General features: G+C 51.4%; 7 protein-coding genes across 7 annotated transcripts; 3 read left to right on the forward strand and 4 right to left on the reverse strand.

Moving 5' to 3' along the window:
* Positions 1-871: 871 nt before the first annotated feature.
* On the reverse strand, positions 872-2,600 carry K489DRAFT_97598 (uncharacterized protein). Its single transcript, XM_033609092.1, has one exon. It carries the CDS (start codon positions 2,236-2,238, stop codon positions 1,072-1,074), a length of 1,167 nt encoding a protein of 388 aa, XP_033462785.1. The 5' UTR covers positions 2,239-2,600; the 3' UTR covers positions 872-1,071.
* A 430-nt stretch (positions 2,601-3,030) lies between these two features.
* On the reverse strand, positions 3,031-4,179 carry K489DRAFT_311967 (NAD(P)-binding protein; the record flags this gene model as incomplete). The annotated part of the gene is made up of 1 exon (XM_033600822.1): positions 3,031-4,179. The coding sequence occupies one exon, from the start codon at positions 4,177-4,179 to the stop codon at positions 3,031-3,033; it is 1,149 nt and encodes a 382-aa protein (XP_033462786.1).
* A 217-nt stretch (positions 4,180-4,396) lies between these two features.
* Positions 4,397-5,347, forward strand: K489DRAFT_376135 (uncharacterized protein). The gene has a single exon (XM_033603846.1). The coding sequence runs from the start codon at positions 4,404-4,406 to the stop codon at positions 5,268-5,270; it is 867 nt and encodes a 288-aa protein (XP_033462787.1). The 5' UTR covers positions 4,397-4,403; the 3' UTR covers positions 5,271-5,347.
* On the forward strand, positions 4,950-6,143 carry K489DRAFT_376136 (uncharacterized protein). Its single transcript, XM_033603847.1, has 2 exons — positions 4,950-5,015; positions 5,131-6,143. The coding sequence occupies exon 2, from the start codon at positions 5,338-5,340 to the stop codon at positions 6,010-6,012; it is 675 nt and encodes a 224-aa protein (XP_033462788.1). The 5' UTR covers positions 4,950-5,015; positions 5,131-5,337; the 3' UTR covers positions 6,013-6,143.
* A 44-nt stretch (positions 6,144-6,187) lies between these two features.
* On the reverse strand, positions 6,188-8,669 carry K489DRAFT_376137 (uncharacterized protein). Its single transcript, XM_033603848.1, has one exon. It carries the CDS (start codon positions 8,263-8,265, stop codon positions 6,508-6,510), a length of 1,758 nt encoding a protein of 585 aa, XP_033462789.1. The 5' UTR covers positions 8,266-8,669; the 3' UTR covers positions 6,188-6,507.
* Positions 8,670-11,254: 2,585 nt separating this feature from the next.
* Positions 11,255-11,604, forward strand: K489DRAFT_97797 (uncharacterized protein). Its single transcript, XM_033609094.1, has one exon. The coding sequence runs from the start codon at positions 11,317-11,319 to the stop codon at positions 11,563-11,565; it is 249 nt and encodes an 82-aa protein (XP_033462790.1). The 5' UTR covers positions 11,255-11,316; the 3' UTR covers positions 11,566-11,604.
* A 469-nt stretch (positions 11,605-12,073) lies between these two features.
* Positions 12,074-14,893, reverse strand: K489DRAFT_386374 (uncharacterized protein; the record flags this gene model as incomplete). The annotated part of the gene is made up of 5 exons (XM_033606217.1): positions 12,074-12,175; positions 12,269-13,484; positions 13,727-13,809; positions 13,874-14,026; positions 14,099-14,893. 5 exons carry the CDS (start codon positions 14,891-14,893, stop codon positions 12,074-12,076), a joined length of 2,349 nt encoding a protein of 782 aa, XP_033462791.1.
* Positions 14,894-16,266: the final 1,373 nt, after the last annotated feature.

Raw genomic sequence — 16,266 nt, forward strand, 5'->3', positions numbered from 1 at the left:
ATGTTACGGGTCAACTGCCAAAGGCGGTTTACTCGAGGTGGCTTCTTGAGAATAAGTAGTGCAACAGGGATATGAGAAGGGGCTTTGTATTCCAATGGGTAAGTTGGTAACATGAGTTCAACACGAACAGACATAAGGTCCATTCGTCCTACCTATATATGTAAGTTAGATACAAAGGGAATATGTAGTTGCTCTGTTGCTCTGTGCTTGGATCCTCAGATCTTACAGAGCAGATGCTCTGCTGCTCTGCACCTTGATCCTTCAGATCACAGAGCACCCTCTCTGCCTTAGGCACTAGTCACGTGACGGTTTGACGCTCGTGGCCGTATGTCCTTGTCCTCTAACGACTGGCTGTCGTCGTTCCCTTCTGTCTTCTGCTGTGCCGTGTCACGGGATCGTAACAGAAAATACCTATTTACTCTAGTCTTTGTCGCGATATTAGAGGGCCTATTGTAACCAATAAGTAGCCTATACCTCTATTAACTCTAGCCGGCCTTTTGTATACTAGTAGAGTAACTCTTTGTCGTATAGAACCTTCTTAACCGTATTATTATAGTAATTGACCTAGACCCTGTACTAGAGGGCCTTAAAGGTCAATTTCGGCTCTTTTCGTACAGCTCGAATTAGTAAGCGACGCTCTCGTGCTGTAACTACAGTAGGCCGGCCGCCACGTTGCTAGTTCAGAGTGTAGCCTCGTTAGTTATATCGGTTAATTATAGATCGAACTGTTAAGTCTAGTACAGATTTGGCCCTTGAAATCTTTGCTAGTCTGGCACCTTTAAGATAGCGACTAACAATCCGGTTCTTTTTCCTATTATTAAGTTCAGATCGAGACCTTTCATTTGAGCTAATCGGCTCTAGAATACGACGTAGCATAGTTGAGATATCGCGTATTGAATAATGTAAACAAAACAGCCTCGGGGGTGGTGCGGCGAAAATCGCGAAGACTTAGTGACTAGTACTGTATACTCTATTACGAGAGTATATAGATCGTAAGGAGCAGGTCACCTAACCCTTGGGATTAAAAGGCCCTAGTGCCCGCTATGCTGGCGCAGACCGTCCAAATTTGTTTCAGCTATATGTAACACGAATTTCTGCCCATATCACGAGCGCTAACGCAGAGAATCCCTTGAATTGCTCACGCACCCTGCTCACAGTGGAACCGTCTCCGTTTCTCCAGTTTCGGAAGCAACGAATAGCTTTCTGGTAGATAGGGATGGCAGCTATTACCAATGCAGTTCCAAGCGCGGTAGCTTGGTCGAGATCGCGCAGCCTTGAGCCAGATTGAGGTACACCAAGTGCAAAAGTGTGGATGCAATCCTCTCCTTCTTCTGGAGTCAAGAAGCCTTGTCTGAATATCAAGAACGTGGACAAAGCCGTAGCAACAACATAAAACCCGGCTTCCCAGTGGAGTCTCCGGAGGCTGTTCGATCGTAGCGAAGTACACCCTCCGAGGACCACAACAAAGGAAAAAATGGCAAAGAACGCGCGCTGGTCGAAAAAGAGGAGATGAGATCCGTCCTGTTTTGGTAACACTGGGAAAAGAACCAAAGCCCAGTCGTAAGTAGAGGTCACTAGCAGGATGATCCAAATGCGCACTCTGTTTGTAGATGGCATGCCTTCGATCGGGAGTTGCCCAAGCTCGTACGTCCTCTTCGGGCGCTTGAACATAAGTACTGTAATAACGAGATACGCTAGTAATTGCGCCGACTGAATGACTGCCATTGCGGCACGAATCTGCGTCCGGTTGCGTTCGGAGAAGGATTGATATAATGCATCCGCTGCTGCAATAATCGGGTAGGCAACGGTAGCAATGAAGCCCGGCTCATAGATATCCTTGCGCCCAGCTTTTGCTGAGAAGGCTTGGCCGTCGAGGTCGAGTTCGATCGGATTAGGACCACCTTCGCCCTGCACTTCCGTTTGCGGTAGCAATGGATTAGTCTGAGTATCAGCGTCATGCGATGGATCGTGCGATGGTCTCGCGGACAACTCGTAGTTCACGACCGTACTGATTGCAGTAATGAGCCACGCCCAGAAAGCCCCGGGACCATAGTAGCTGTTCACGGTCGCCGTCGCGTCAGAGTCGATGCAGTGGAAATAGCCAATCGAGCCCGCTAGGACCGCAAGCGAAGTTGCGATGAAGAGAACGAAGACCACGACCAGGAAGATGTACCAGGTGACCGAGCGAAGAACGAATGACAAAAACCGTAGGAAACGTCGGAAGCTCCAGCCGGGCATAGTAAATTTTCTTCGCTTCAGCTTGAGCGGAAGTCGTAACAACTAATAATATTTCTTATTCCGACGCTATGTGACCCTCGTCGCACCCAAACTGCGCAAGGCGAGGGCTGGCGTGATAAGCGGAATCGCAGTTGATAGGTTTATCATTTAATTACGTAATCGGACGAGTTGCTTACGCTGCTGCTAGAAGAAGATCTGTACTTGGTTGCTACCAAGGCGAGACTTGGCAAGGTCGAGAGATTGAACTTCGAAATAGCGCTTCTATCCAGACTCGCGGAAGAATAACTAGCAGCGGTGTCCTTCGGCTGTTACGGTCTGCCTTGGTGCGGACCGTAATAGTATACTAAGCTTTTCGTATCTAGCGAGGAGGAGGAGCCTACGGCGAGGCAAAGGATGCAGGACGGATTGGACTTCCTTTGTGACGCTGGCGGCCCCTAGCTAATCGATGATAGAGTAAGATCAGTGCCGGAAACGGTGGCAGGGTGGCTCCAATTCGACGTCGTATTTGCGAGGATAGCACAGGAGGCTGGATCATGTACGAAATGATTCCAAAAGAGACGGTCAGCCCTAAAGAGAGAACGCCGTTAGTGACGAAGACATATCACTTGTGTGGTCGCACGCGTGGTCACTGAATCTTAGTAAGTATCGCTTTGGAATGATTTGCTAGCTCATTATGGCTTTTTGGCAGAGTCAGGCGACATTGACGCGCTGCTGTGGTACCGGGAATGGGTTTCAATTTTGTATCTTATGTTAAAGAAATGGACAATGAAGAGGGTATCCCTGTCAATATAATTACAACGTCTTCTTGCCCTTTAGCTCCATGGGCTGTCCCACTACCACACCACGATAAAGTGCATCGGCCACACCTCTTGGTACACCATCGCTCAGCTTTGTGATTGGTCTGTATCCCAATCTCGTCTTCGCCTTCTCGATATTGTAGTATCGCGTCATGCATGCATATCGCACTTGTTGCCGAGTCAAGTTGGGCTTTCCCAGATTGAACGCCCAAAATACCCACTCAAATATCGTTGCGATAAACAATCCAAAGTCTTTGCTCAGAATCCACACCTGATCGGGGGTTGTCTTGTCGCCAGCCGCAGCCCACAATGATCGGGTGAAGTCGAAGAAGTACACGGGTGAGTCATTGGTGATGAAGAAAGCCTCGCCATCGACCTTTTCGTTGTCGAGTGGTGCTGCGAGACCCTTGCTGATGCGCTCATGTGTTGCAAGAAGCGCGGCAGCGGCGAGGTGATGCGAGTGCGCGGCGTTGGTGATCTCGGTGAAGTCGAAGAGGTTGTCATTCGGGCCAAGTTGAACGCGAGTCTGGCCACGGTAGTATGCACTCATCGCCGGAGGGATGAGTTGAACATCGCCTTCGCCGAACATTGCGGACGGTCGAATGGCTGCAGTGAGGAAGTTGGGGTATTCCTTGGTGCGGTTTGCGGCGAGCACATTGATCTCAGCTTCTGCTTTGGTTGTGGTGTAGTATTCCGCCTGCTCCTTGCCCATGATCAACGGGTATGTCTCGTCCGCATTGATAAGATCGCTGACGGTGTCATGAATGACGCTGGCAGAGCTGGTGTACACGAAAGCCTTGACACCCGTCTCTTGCGAAGCCCGAAGAAGAATCTTTGTGCCCTCAACGTTGACCTTGTGCATAATATGCTTCATGCTGCTGCTGATCATGATGGGGCTCGCTGTGTGAATGACAACATTGTATTTGCCCTTCTTGAAGAGCTCAAGCATGGTGTCATAGTTGGTGATGTCTCCCTGGACGTACTCGACGCCAGCTGCGGGTGTTAGAGGGGCTTTCAAGTCGAGAACAGTAACTTTCGAGCAGGCCTTGCGGGCGACCAACAGGTTGACGATGTTGCCTCCCAGGAAGCCTGAGCCTCCAGTGATGAGAACATGACCCAGCGAAATCAATTCATCGCTGCTCATGATTGCGGTTGCGATGTTGTGGACGTTGTCGCAAGGAAGGAGGATGCCGTTGCTCAATGGTTGTGCTTGGTACAATTCCTTGTGAAGCTCACTATTATCAGGGTTCAATGCGCGGCAATGCTATTTCTTCCACTTTCGGTTTAGCGCTTAAGCCGGCATCGAACCACTTCTGCACGGAGGAGAAGGATGAACCTCCTAAAAAGTAACCATACACATTCTCGATCATGGTCCTACACATCTACGCCGAGCATCTCGTCCATATAAGGACATTGTCTATTCAAGCGTCTCTTACTTCTTTGAGCAACTCCTCTACGAAAGCGTCCATTTGCGCTGATAGCAAGACTATCCTGCTGACACACACAGGCGAAAATGCTCGCCTCGTACTACCGGCTTGCGTGCCTGCGAGCCTTGTTGACACGGAGCTGAGAATATCGCAAGACACGTCAAAAGACCTAAACTTCAGGATACCACTTGGAGACTTGGTCAACGGTCCTTCAGATTCAGAGCAGCCCAAACATTTTATTCCCGGCGATGATGACAGTACAGCACCGTGGTCCGCACGCGCTCTAAACTCAAACGTCCAAATCTCTTGTTCACAATGCCAGACCATTGTCACCGAACGAGGCAGCATCAAGCTGTGGAAGGATTTGCCATCGGAGAATTGGGCTGAGATGATGGACTTTTGGCATTGCCATCGTCCGCATGTCCCGCACGACGCACAAAGTGCACTGAAGAAGGGCTATGCGGCAGACAGTAAGCTTGCTCTACTGCCAAGCGTCGGTATGGTCGATCGCAGTCATTTCGTATTACATCCTGATGATTGCAGGAATCTTGAGGTAGGTCACCTTATTTACTCACGCTCGGTAGCAGGCAAGCTTTACGTGTGTGTGTCTGGCTCCGCGCTGTTTCTCCCTTCTCCTTTCGCTAAACAAACCGTCATGGGCACGAAAGAACCGGCCCTTCCAGACTTCCACGTCACCCTCGAGGGAAGCGTCGGGATACAAATGCCCCAGAGCGATGGGATCAAGGAAGCGCATATTCAGTGCCAGCCCTTGAGGTTGGTCTGTCATAGCAATACCCTGGTTCCTTAAATTCTATACGTTTCACCGGCAAGTCATAAGACCAATGGACTAAATACGGGATATAAGCTGTAGATACATGACCAGAAATCCAAATTCTTCTTTTCAACGATCATTTCTTCTCCATCTTTTTTGTTTCGTCATCACGACAAGTGCAGTGCTGACATTCGTACAGAAAGTCGATGAACCCATTGTAGAGGGTTCAAATGGCGGCAGCGCCCTCGAATGTACAGAATGCAGAGCTCTCATCGGCAGCATCGACCTCTCAAGCGACGGTCACAAACTCCGCAAGTCGCGTCTCGCGCTCTCCCTCAGCCCCGAGCAGCCGCCAGTCTTCTTCCAATCAGAACTCTGGTTGACGAGCCAACTCCTAAATTCCATCTCCACCCAAGGCGTCCGGAAATTCACCGTCGTCAGCGGCACATCGCCATCCTCGACCTCTAGAGCCTCATCGCACGTCCCGAATCCTCTCAACATCTGGATCTTTACCCCTGATCTCAAGATTGCATCCACAGCCTCACCTTTCAAAACGCCACTACGAGTCGCGAAGATTCTCTGGAAGGACTCCGAAGCGGTTTTCTCGGGCACAGACGAGGGACGCTTGGACAGGAAAGCATTGTCGCAGGGTCATATTGAGATACCGGAAGATGAGATGTCTGAATTACGGGCTTGTCTGGAGGGGAGTGCGAGGCTGTTGCCGGAAGGCGGAAGGGAGTTTCGGGGTTGGAGGGTTGCGCTCATGGAGAGGTTTTGATGGATGTATATTTGTGTATGTAATCAATCGAACGGTCGAGAAAGAGACATGACTACTCGCGATAGGACTATCTGTTGAAGGTACGACACAAAAGTCACGGCAGCTCGTATAACAGAACCGATAAAGTCTGTCCAAAATCACTCGACTCAGAATAATCTAGATTCCAAAAAAAAACCTTGAATTTGAGTGAAAGCGATAAATCTAATACAGTATTGCAAAGTGGAGATCACATAAGACTTGATAGCATCAAAAAGGAAATATAATCGATGGGCCCTGTCAACATGGGGACTGCAGGGAATGTAGCATCAAAGAGAGACGGAAATGATAGGAGAGACATGATAAGCACCATCGCGGATCGCAGACAGCGTGTGCACAAAGGTAGAAGAGATAGTGAGTGTTTGGGACAGCGCGCTTGGAACGCATGTCTCGCAGATAAAAGAAAAATGAAAAGGCATGCCCTTGACGACGTCAGGGAGACGGCTTGTACTGTTTTGTTCAGAAAGCCATACCAGAAAGCACCATCATACTGCTCCTCTGGATAGACTTTCCCGCCACAGTCGCCACAGCCGCGATGTTCATGTCCCGCTTGACAACAGGCGTTGAGGTGCCCGATTGTGGGCGGCTGAAGCTCCATACGCTCGAGCGCTTCGGCATCGGCGGGCGCGATCGGGAAGCCGCAGCGGAAGACGAGTGAGATGCAGCGGTGTGACTCATGCTCACTACAGACTCGGACGCAGCCTTGCGGACACGTGGACGGCTGCTACGTCCTTGATGTGTTGGCGTTGAGGGCTGCGACGGTGAGGGGCGCATGCTGCTGCTCGCTGTCAAGCCCGCAGTCGTCATGTTGGTCGTTCCCACCGTGGTGGGGCCCTTCTGCCAGTTTCCAGCGGCGTCGAATTGGTCGTCGAGGTTGGTGGAAGAGCCGTATGCGGAATCGAATCGTGCAGAGATGACTTCCTCCTTGAAGGCGCCGTTTTCATCCGCCTCTTGGATGGCAGTCTGAATTCGAGTGAGGATGAGTGAAGGCAAAGCTCGGGCGTCGGCATCATCCAAGTGCTGTTCGTCATCGTCAACGGATGAGTGCCGGCTCATCGCCCGAGAGTGGTGAGAAGACCCAGTGCGGGACGCGTGGGAAAAGTATCCGGCTGATGCTGTGGTAGCAGGTCGTTGTCGTTCTGTGGCCTGACTAGAGCCACTGTGTACTGCGGCTTTGTGATGCGATGAGGCAATCAGTGGCTCGACCTCTTGCTGGAGAGCATCCTCGTTGGTATGCGCGCGAGGCACGAGAACAGCAGACGTTGTGAGTGAACTCTTCCGCGACAGCTCACGGCCACGCGGTACGTGAGCGACAGTATTGCCCCCAACCTGCAGTGAGGGTCGACGGCCTTCGTATGATGGTAGTGGAGTAAATTCTTTGGGGACCGAAATTGACTTGCGCGGCTGTTCCTCGGAAACCTCTACGATTTCCTGCGCTCGCGGCTCCTTCTTCCATCCAAATGATGACATACGGTTCTTCACCTTCTGACCAAGGCCATGCACGGTGACGCTGATCCTTTTTGATGCGGGCACCTTGCGATGTTCGTTTGGAGGAGGTGAGATCTCGTGTAAGGGCGACACTTCGTGTACTTTGGTGGTCAAACATAGCTTAACCTCTCGGGGAGCTCGTGTTTCTGTTGTTTGCGGACGTCGCTGCATCATGAGTCGAACTGGTTCATGATCAGCTTCAGGACCACCGTGTTGAATGCATCCAGGGAAGAAATGCGGGGCGGGCTTCTCTTCCTCCCACGGCCGATAGACGGGCTGACGCTTTTGTTGCTTGAACCCGCCATATACCTTCTCCTTGATGTTCGAGAATGTTGAATCGGCCTTGGAGGCTGCTCTTTGTCTTGCGCTGCGGGGTGCAGGGAAACCAGTTGAAGCATACGGGCTCTCGTGTGATTGAGCGACGCCTGTGGAGGGTCGGAAAATGCTCTCGGTCATGCGTCGAGGCGCTGCTGTGCTTGGTCGAGCACTTTGAGGGTTCATTCGCGGTTTTAGATCGATTGTGCTGGCCGATCGAAACTCTCTCACGGTCATGGGCAAAGTTGAGAAGGATTTCGATGTGACGGTAGAACGACCGGTCTTTGTCGGGTATGGTAGCGCCTGGCGTTCGCTCTGTAGCGCATCGTTCAATTCGATATACGAATGGCCGGCATGCTGATTGAACTCGTTTGGCATCGTTCGAATATGTCCTTGCGCCATAAGCAAAGCCATAGGAAATCCTCTCGGCTGCGGCTTGCGGATTGGTGAACAGGGTGATGTGATAATCAGATAGTCGTATTTGGTGTGTTTGTATAGTGAGATCGGCAAGCAATTGCGATGTCCACTGTGGGATCGAACGAATGTTTGAAAATCCAAAAGAGGGACAGATGATGCTCAAATGGACGATGAGAGCCTCAACGGTGGGTACATGTACAAGTGCCTCGGACAAGGAAGGCCAAGAACAATGATCTCAGAGCAGAGGATTTGTGCCAGCTATGGTTTGCACAGATAAAGCAGGAAGAATTTCCCAGGGCAACGGCCATAGCAAACCCTGAATCTTGCAGCCGCATAGGACATAATCCTCGCAAGCACACCTGCGGCTCATGGGAGTTGAAAAGGCTAAAAGCTCGTGTTCATCACTAGATCAAATAGAGTACCTGAATACATCCTGCCTGGAAGACTTGAAGCCAACCACGTGTTTCACGCTTGATTGCCGCTCAGGTTGTAGAATCTCAATGGCTGCAGGAGCTCGCGCTCTTTGACCAACAATTCGCTTCCTACAAGCCACAAGCCGTCTCGGGCATGTGGTGACCTTGATCAACCGAGAAAACACATCGATACGACCTCACACATGTGAACCTTGAACTCTGCGAGTCTGGTGATCGAGCGAGTTCGGAGCTTCTTGGGGACATTTTCTTGGTGTGCAGCAGAAGCTGATAAGCGTGAATACGGCCGCACGCGATCACAACGGTCGCTTGCAGGCATCATGACAACTCAAAGGCTAATCCACGCACTGCATGGAGGCACTCTTGAACGATTAAAATTATACCGGAAAATAAGGAGATGAGGTTGTGGAAAAGGACACCGGCCGGCCCGCGCCGGTCTCATGCCCTACAGCTTGGTCACAATTGACAAAAGAAATACCCTGGAATATCTTCTCCAGCAGCTTTCAACACGTCGCATGGCACTCGATGGTCTCGTCGAAGCGACTGTGATAAATCCATCAAGCATCAGACCAATCTTCCTCACAATTCGACCCATACAGCACATCGTCTCATACTTCACTCTAGATGGTACTTTGTGTAAAAGCACAAGACCAATGTTGCTGCAAGGCGCTAATGCCGGCCGCTTTGACCGAGGTGCGCTTGGCCCTGGCCCTGGACCTAAAAAGGCTACTCCCGCAATTTCTCCTCCCATGAAACAAACCAAAAAACTCAAGTGGAGCAGCCGTATGTCATACGATCGGCATTTCTCCGTGCACACGCAGGACGATCAAACATTCGCCATGCTGATCTCAAGCAGATCGATCATCATGCTGTATTATGATAAGCCTGCTCATATCCTCTTTTTGCTAAGAAGTGTTAATCAGGAGAAACACAGCAGCCTTCGTCGTCGGGCGGGAATCTGGACTGGAAGAGTGTAAATCGAAGCGTGCCCTCGGAATTATTTCGCAAAGACCAGAGTACCCACAGCCGAGAGCCGAAACCATACTATGACATGCAGTGCATACGACCTTTCTTGCCTCTTTTTCGCCCTATACAGGAGGCAATTCCCCAATGAAGAGTGTGGGGAATGTACGGCCGAAAGGCTGAAGGAGTGGAGAGTCTGAGCTGACGGACTGATTTCAAGCTGGTCAAACGCGTCACGTCTACTGAATTTGGTGCCTTCGCGTCATGCCTAAAAGTCAAAATTTGTGCCCTGTCCGTGCCGACTACCGGTACGAGATGCCAAGCTGTGCAGGAACGCCAAAAATGTGTGCAAACATGTTCATCGCCATGCTGCGTTTCCGATACAGTATTGTTGCCTCGATCGCGAACTCCTGTGCGACGAGCGAACACAGGTCTAGAAGAAGATAGTTGCTCCAAGCTTGCTTTGCACAAGAGCCGCATAAAAAGTGCTCGTTGACACCTTTGAGAAACTTGCCAACTTCAGATATCGCCCAGACCTCCCAAGCTCAAAGACAAAGCACCATGTTTTCTGAAATGTCCGAATGTGATACTTTTCGATGCAGGCACACCGCTCTATGCCACGTCAGAAAGCCAAAACGCGACGGGACATTATCACATGCTTGTGCCAAGAATGCCCTCCTCGAGTCTACGCGGCAGCACGGACCGTTGTCGCCGTTGTCTCGGAATGGGACTCATCAATTGCGTGACGGTGCATGCAGCATTCGCCCTTCGTCAGCACTTTCTTCGAACAGGACGACACGAGAGCTTGTGAGGCCTCTGATCCTTGTCAAGGGACAATCACATTCGCCTCTGTCGTCGATCACCATTTGATTGCTTTCGAAGGGTCCTTCTGCCGACCACGTTTCATCCTAGGATATGGGCTTCTCCTGCCTGCAGTATGCATTTGCACCACATCCTGACAAGGGATACATCCTGACGAGGGCTACATCCTGACAAGGGCTACATCCTGACAAGGGCTACCGTAGACCCTTGTCTGACGACTATCGCTGTCCTACCTTATCAATGTTCGACTATTGATTCCTTGCATCTCCGCCAAGGCACGCTGTTCCCATAGCCTCAGGTAAGGAAGGAGTGGGGGATTTGACTTCACACCGTCGACGAATCCTCCATGCCTTGTGCTATTTCAAGAGGTCGGAAGACTCTACCAACGGAGAACACCGCAAAGATGCATCACTGCGTACGCGTCGAGGGCAGATTCCAATGTATCACACATCATGTGTTGTAGTCGTCCTGGTAGTTCACTTAGCATTGTCGAGAGCGCAGAATTGCCCTTCGAGTTCCGTACGACTCGTATTTGAATCTAGTCCTGCCATCGCTGCAATCGGTAAATCATAAGAATCGCAACCGAGGTTTTATCCTACGTCTCTACTGCCCAACGCACAGTACCGAAGATCAGGCGGATCTGACGTCCTCGTGAGTTGAATCTTGCTACCCATTGTGCACCTCCTGGAGCCGTCTCGCACATCAATGCCAACACCGAGATACAAGAACCCTAAAGTATTTACTCCACCATACCACACATCAGAAGAAAAGCACCATCCTACTCACTCTATCTCGTACAATCTCATGACCTGATCTTTCCATCCCGCTCTTCATGTTGTGCTTACCTTCGAGGCTCTCGATCTCCTATCTTCATCGAGAGCAGTGCCTCCGAGACGAATTATTTGCTGCAGCCGTAATCTATATTCCCCTGGCCTCTTCCTCTGATCGTCAACTCGGAATGCGTAATACAACATGCCCTCGTGTTAATCATAGGTCACCGCCGTTGAAAGGGGAGCAATACCCACGCACTGACGATTGCTCTCTCTTTCTCTCGTCAGAAACGGAATATACAATTACGTAGTTATCAACGTGGTGTTCGGTATCACAGAGAAGACAGCAGGACACATTCGAGGTTCTTGTTCCTTTCCATTCATTCATTCATTCATCGCATTTCATTTCATTAATTTTCTCCCGTTTCCTCCGAGAAGACCTCCCTCGTGTTTCCCTCCCGATGAGTATACTCGCTGAATTCAAATCAATGTTTCCTCCATTCCATTTCCTCAAATTCATAAACCTCGCCTCGCTATTGCATACACTTGCCGCTGTTTCCATTTCCCATTCCCACGCCTTCTCTCTTCTGCAGCACTTGCTTCCCACCTCTTATAAGCCTCAATTTCAATGATCGAGGAAAGAATGTAAAACGTATAAAACCCGCCCCAAACGCCGTGAATATACCCCAATGTCAGAGGAATAGAAGAGAGATGTGAGAGCGTACGCGGAGGAGTTGTGCTCGGCGTCCGCGTGATAGAAAGAACAAAACAACGAGGTCGTTTTTGTTGTGTATTTCGCTGTGCTCAGAGCTTCGACCTCTATTGACCGTGCAACTCCGGAAATAATTCCGCAATTGTGCTGTTAGTCACGAGAAGTTGCGGAGGAGGCGCATGTTGCTGCTGTTGTTGCGAGGAGTGGGGCTGTTGTTGCATATCGCCGTCTAGGCTTTGATCTGCGTGAGCGGCGGCAGACGCTGTGGCAGGAAAGGGCGCAAAAGCCGAGGTAGTTGAGACTCCTGACGCGTCGAACTCGTTCCATGAGTTAGGACTGGCCAACGAAGGGAACAAACCGGTCGCGCCGCCCGAGTGGAGGTTGCCGCCGCCGAACAAGGTGAAGTCCTGCTCTGGACCGGCCGAGACAAGTTGGGGTGCATCCATGTATGCACTGCCGTCGAGGTTCATGGCATCGCAGGTGAACGCGTTCTCCATGTGCTGCGCGGGAGACATATGTGGGAAGTCGAGTGAGGCGCTCGATCCGACAGCGGAGTTGGGAGTGTAGGCGCCATAGTTGCCAGTGAAGTTGTTCAGGTCAGAAAAGTCGTCAAAGACAAGGTCGGCGGGGGTGAGGCTATCGAACGAGTTCTGGTCGAATTGTAGATCCGAGTAAGATGACAATGTTCCGGATGCACGACGCTCAGCGCTCATCGCTGGTGTGACGGGAAAGGCCGAAGTGGGAAAGCCAGCCATGTCATTGAAATCAAAGTTCATGTTGAAATGGCTGGCGAAGTCCGGTGAGGGTTGTACAAAGGGGGTGATGTGATTGCTCGATCCGGCGATGGATGGCGGGGCCATGGAGCCGCTCCGCGATGACGCAGCCCATGATTTGGTGCTCGGGCTGGGTGCGATGGGAGTGAGTCGTGATGACATTGCCGGTGAAGGTGGGATTGAGCCAGTTGGGAGTGGGCCGGTGATGGAAGCACGAGCTTTGCCGTTGTTCTTGGATCGAACATAGTTCCATCCGTGGGCCTTCTCCATGTGTTGCTTGCAGTTTGACTCACGCTTCGAGGTGTACGGGCACGGTTTGAACTGGCAGTGATAGAGAGCAGGAGTGTCAGAGTGCTTGTCGTTGACGTGTCGGTCTCGCTCCTTTTCGGTGGGCCATCCATATTCATGGTACTTGCAGTCCACTTCGCTGCACTTCCATGGTCGCTCATGCGTCTTGACGTGCTTCGTCAGGTCACACGGTCGCTTGAACTCTTTCTGACAAAGTTCACAGGTATGAATCTCTGGCTTGGCATTCTTCTTTCGCCGGGCCATCGACCGGAAGGCCTCATCATCGTCGACATCGAGCTCTGCAGGACGCTTCATGGAAGAAGCGGAGGCAAGCTCTGCCTCGGAGAGTTCCTTGCCGGTCGTGATAGATATAATCTTTCCGTCAGCAGTTTGACGGACTAACTCGGCAGGCTTGCCGTTATGACTCATTCCACCTTGAAGGATGACTTTCTCGTCCCTGCATATACATGTCAGCGTGTTGGGTAAATGGATGGAGTCCTCAGATGAGGTGTGGCCTCTAAAGGGTGTGACAAGTGGGGGAGACTAGTCGCGCGCCACAGCCGTCCTCATTGTGGCTATTGTTCCGTGAGCCAACAATGGGCGACTTGCCCGACAATACGAGACTGGCGTCAGACGTCACGACGGCGAGTTTATTGCCCACATTCACTTCACATCAAGGAAAGCACGCGAAATACTCACTTCTGCACGTCCATCTTGTCGAGTTTCTCGCCCTTGGCTTCTTTTTCGCGGGTTACAGCGAGGATGGTGGCATATCTGCGAATCTACAGTCGAGTTTCTTATTAGTATCCAGCGCCCCTTGAGGGATGGCGCCACATCCACACGCACCTGCTCAACCAGATCAAAGAAATAACCCTGCGTATACGGTCGGTCTGTCGGCGCTCGTTGGTCGGACTCGTGAAGTGTCGTAACCGTCGTGTGCAAAACTCGAATTGTCCGTTCACAAAATCGCAAATATTTCGATGGTGATCGAGAGTAATCCTGAAACGCCGAAGAGAGAAAACGCCAAATGAGCAATCACGTCATCTGAATGTCCCAGATGCGAGGACTTACCGGTGCAAGGAAGATTAGAGTCTTTTCGAGATCACGGAGTGTTTTGATCTCTTTATCTCCAATTCGTAATGGCACACTCTCAATGAGCTCATGGAACTCTTTGAGAGACTCTTCACGAAGAATAGGCTCTACGATATGCTTGTGAATCTGCTCTGCGGCATATTTACTGAGACCACGCTCTTCATCGGCGGCGCTCGACATGGAGTCTATCTGATCGGACGGTGTGGAATGAACGACTGGGGTGATGTTAGAAGGGGGTGATGGCAAAGACACGTTTGAGCATTTCTGACCAGTACTGGGAGACGATTTCTCAATTTCCATCGAATCGGCGATACTAGAACCAAGGCCGCTGTCGGACGAATGGCTATGAGTGCGAGGTCGAGCGGTGGGCGTGCTGTCTCGTGAGGCTTCCGTCACGGTCAATTTGGGCAATGGAAGAACTTCGGGCTCGCTGAGGATGCCTGCTAACGCCTGCTTGGAGTTGATGGCGACGGCCTGATCGACACGTTCCAGCAGGGTCGCTACACGGCGCTCTCCCGCGCCGACAAGAAGATCCTCCAAAGCTTTGGGAGAAGTGGTGGAGCGCAGTGTAGAGGGAGTGCCGATTCGTTCTTCGAGTGGATCCCAAAAGTCGCTCTGGCAGGTATTCGATTGTGGGTGAAAGGTATCGCCTTTGCGGATTGACATACTTTGGAAGCAATCGGCGAGGGCGGCAGAGTCGGTGGAGGAAGAGGCGGCGTCACCAGCGCGAGCCGGCCGCCGGCGCGGGTTGGAAGATGATGGAGGACCCGACATTTTGCTAGAGTTTTCTTGTGACGTACAGAATCGCGGCACAGTGTGTGGCTGAGCGAAGTCTCAGCGGAGGTGCACAGCCAGAAGCGTGGTGGAGTATCGGTGACTCACAGGTGAGTCTCAACTACCAGCACACGCAAAGCAGTAACCTGTGACCTCTTCTGAAACCGAACAAGCGGCGACAGAGAGTCGAGTCAAATCCGCGCTGCGATTGCGATATTGGCCGGCGTTTGACTGGGTTCGCACGTATTGGCTCTCTGGTATGGGTAGAGCTGGATATGTAGTCGTTCGGAGTGAGATCGAGCGGAGATGAGGGTAATCGTCTGAGCTTTTGAGGTGGTTCAAAAGGGAGGCGACGGTGGCCAATTTGTCTGCGGACGTTTGTTGAGAGTTGGCGAGCAGATAGCAAATGCTGTATGTGAGCGACAATGGCAAAGAAGGTGAGTGATGTGAGAAGTGTGTGTCCAAGAGGATTTGCGGTGGATATAGCGAGTAATGATTGTCGGAGCGCAATTGTGAAATGATGACAAGCGGAGCGGTAGAGGAGGTAAGCACGCGGCCAGAATAGAAGTGGAGTAAAGAGGAGCGAACCCTGGAGGAGTGACGAACGATTTGATTAGCAAGCAGATTGGCTCGCCTACGCCCGCCTGTTGAAGCGCCTGAGGCCAAGATCAGGTCTCGCCATACAAATTCTGGTGCAAACCTGGGAATTCATGCATACTAGGTACGGCTCCAGGCACCAACATCGTCGCGTGGACGTTGCTGCCTAGTCCTCTCCTTCCCTTTTTCGGTTCTGGGCCCCACATTCATCGCTCACTCCGCCGCCGCCGCCAAACGAGTCATCACAGCCCTGTCTTGTCTCCTGCTAGAGAGCGGAATTTGTCCCTCTTCTTCCAACTCATGGAGATTTATCATGGGCAGCACTCCAGGGCTCTCTCTTCATCATATGTGACAAGCCGCCTCTGGGTTTCTACTGTAGGGACTACCTGGGTATCTCTGGGATTACCTTGTCATGTCCCGATTGCATGTTCCTCTCCCCTTGTGACGCTCTGCGGAGTATGCCTGTCCGACAATGATCGCGTAGCTTCCATGGTATAGACTTTTCGAGAGTCATTATTCTGATATGCAGGGTGGATTTCTGTCGGTCACTGCAGCTGCAACCGTCCACATGCCGAACAGATGAACGATACTAGATATGCACCTGCAATGAGACTCTTTCTGTTCCTCTCCAGGCAGCGAGTCCAGGCAGCAATCCCAATACGTAGGTAACCCCTGCCTGCGCGCCGCGTGGAGAGATGCAGCAGGGCGGCCTCACTTTGCGTGACAGCCCACGCCAAGCCGAAACGGGAATTGTCCTGTTGTCGTCGTCTCTTCCG

Source organism: Dissoconium aciculare (genome assembly GCF_010015565.1).
Source record: "Dissoconium aciculare CBS 342.82 unplaced genomic scaffold K489scaffold_2, whole genome shotgun sequence".
NCBI lineage: Eukaryota > Fungi > Ascomycota > Dothideomycetes > Mycosphaerellales > Dissoconiaceae > Dissoconium > Dissoconium aciculare.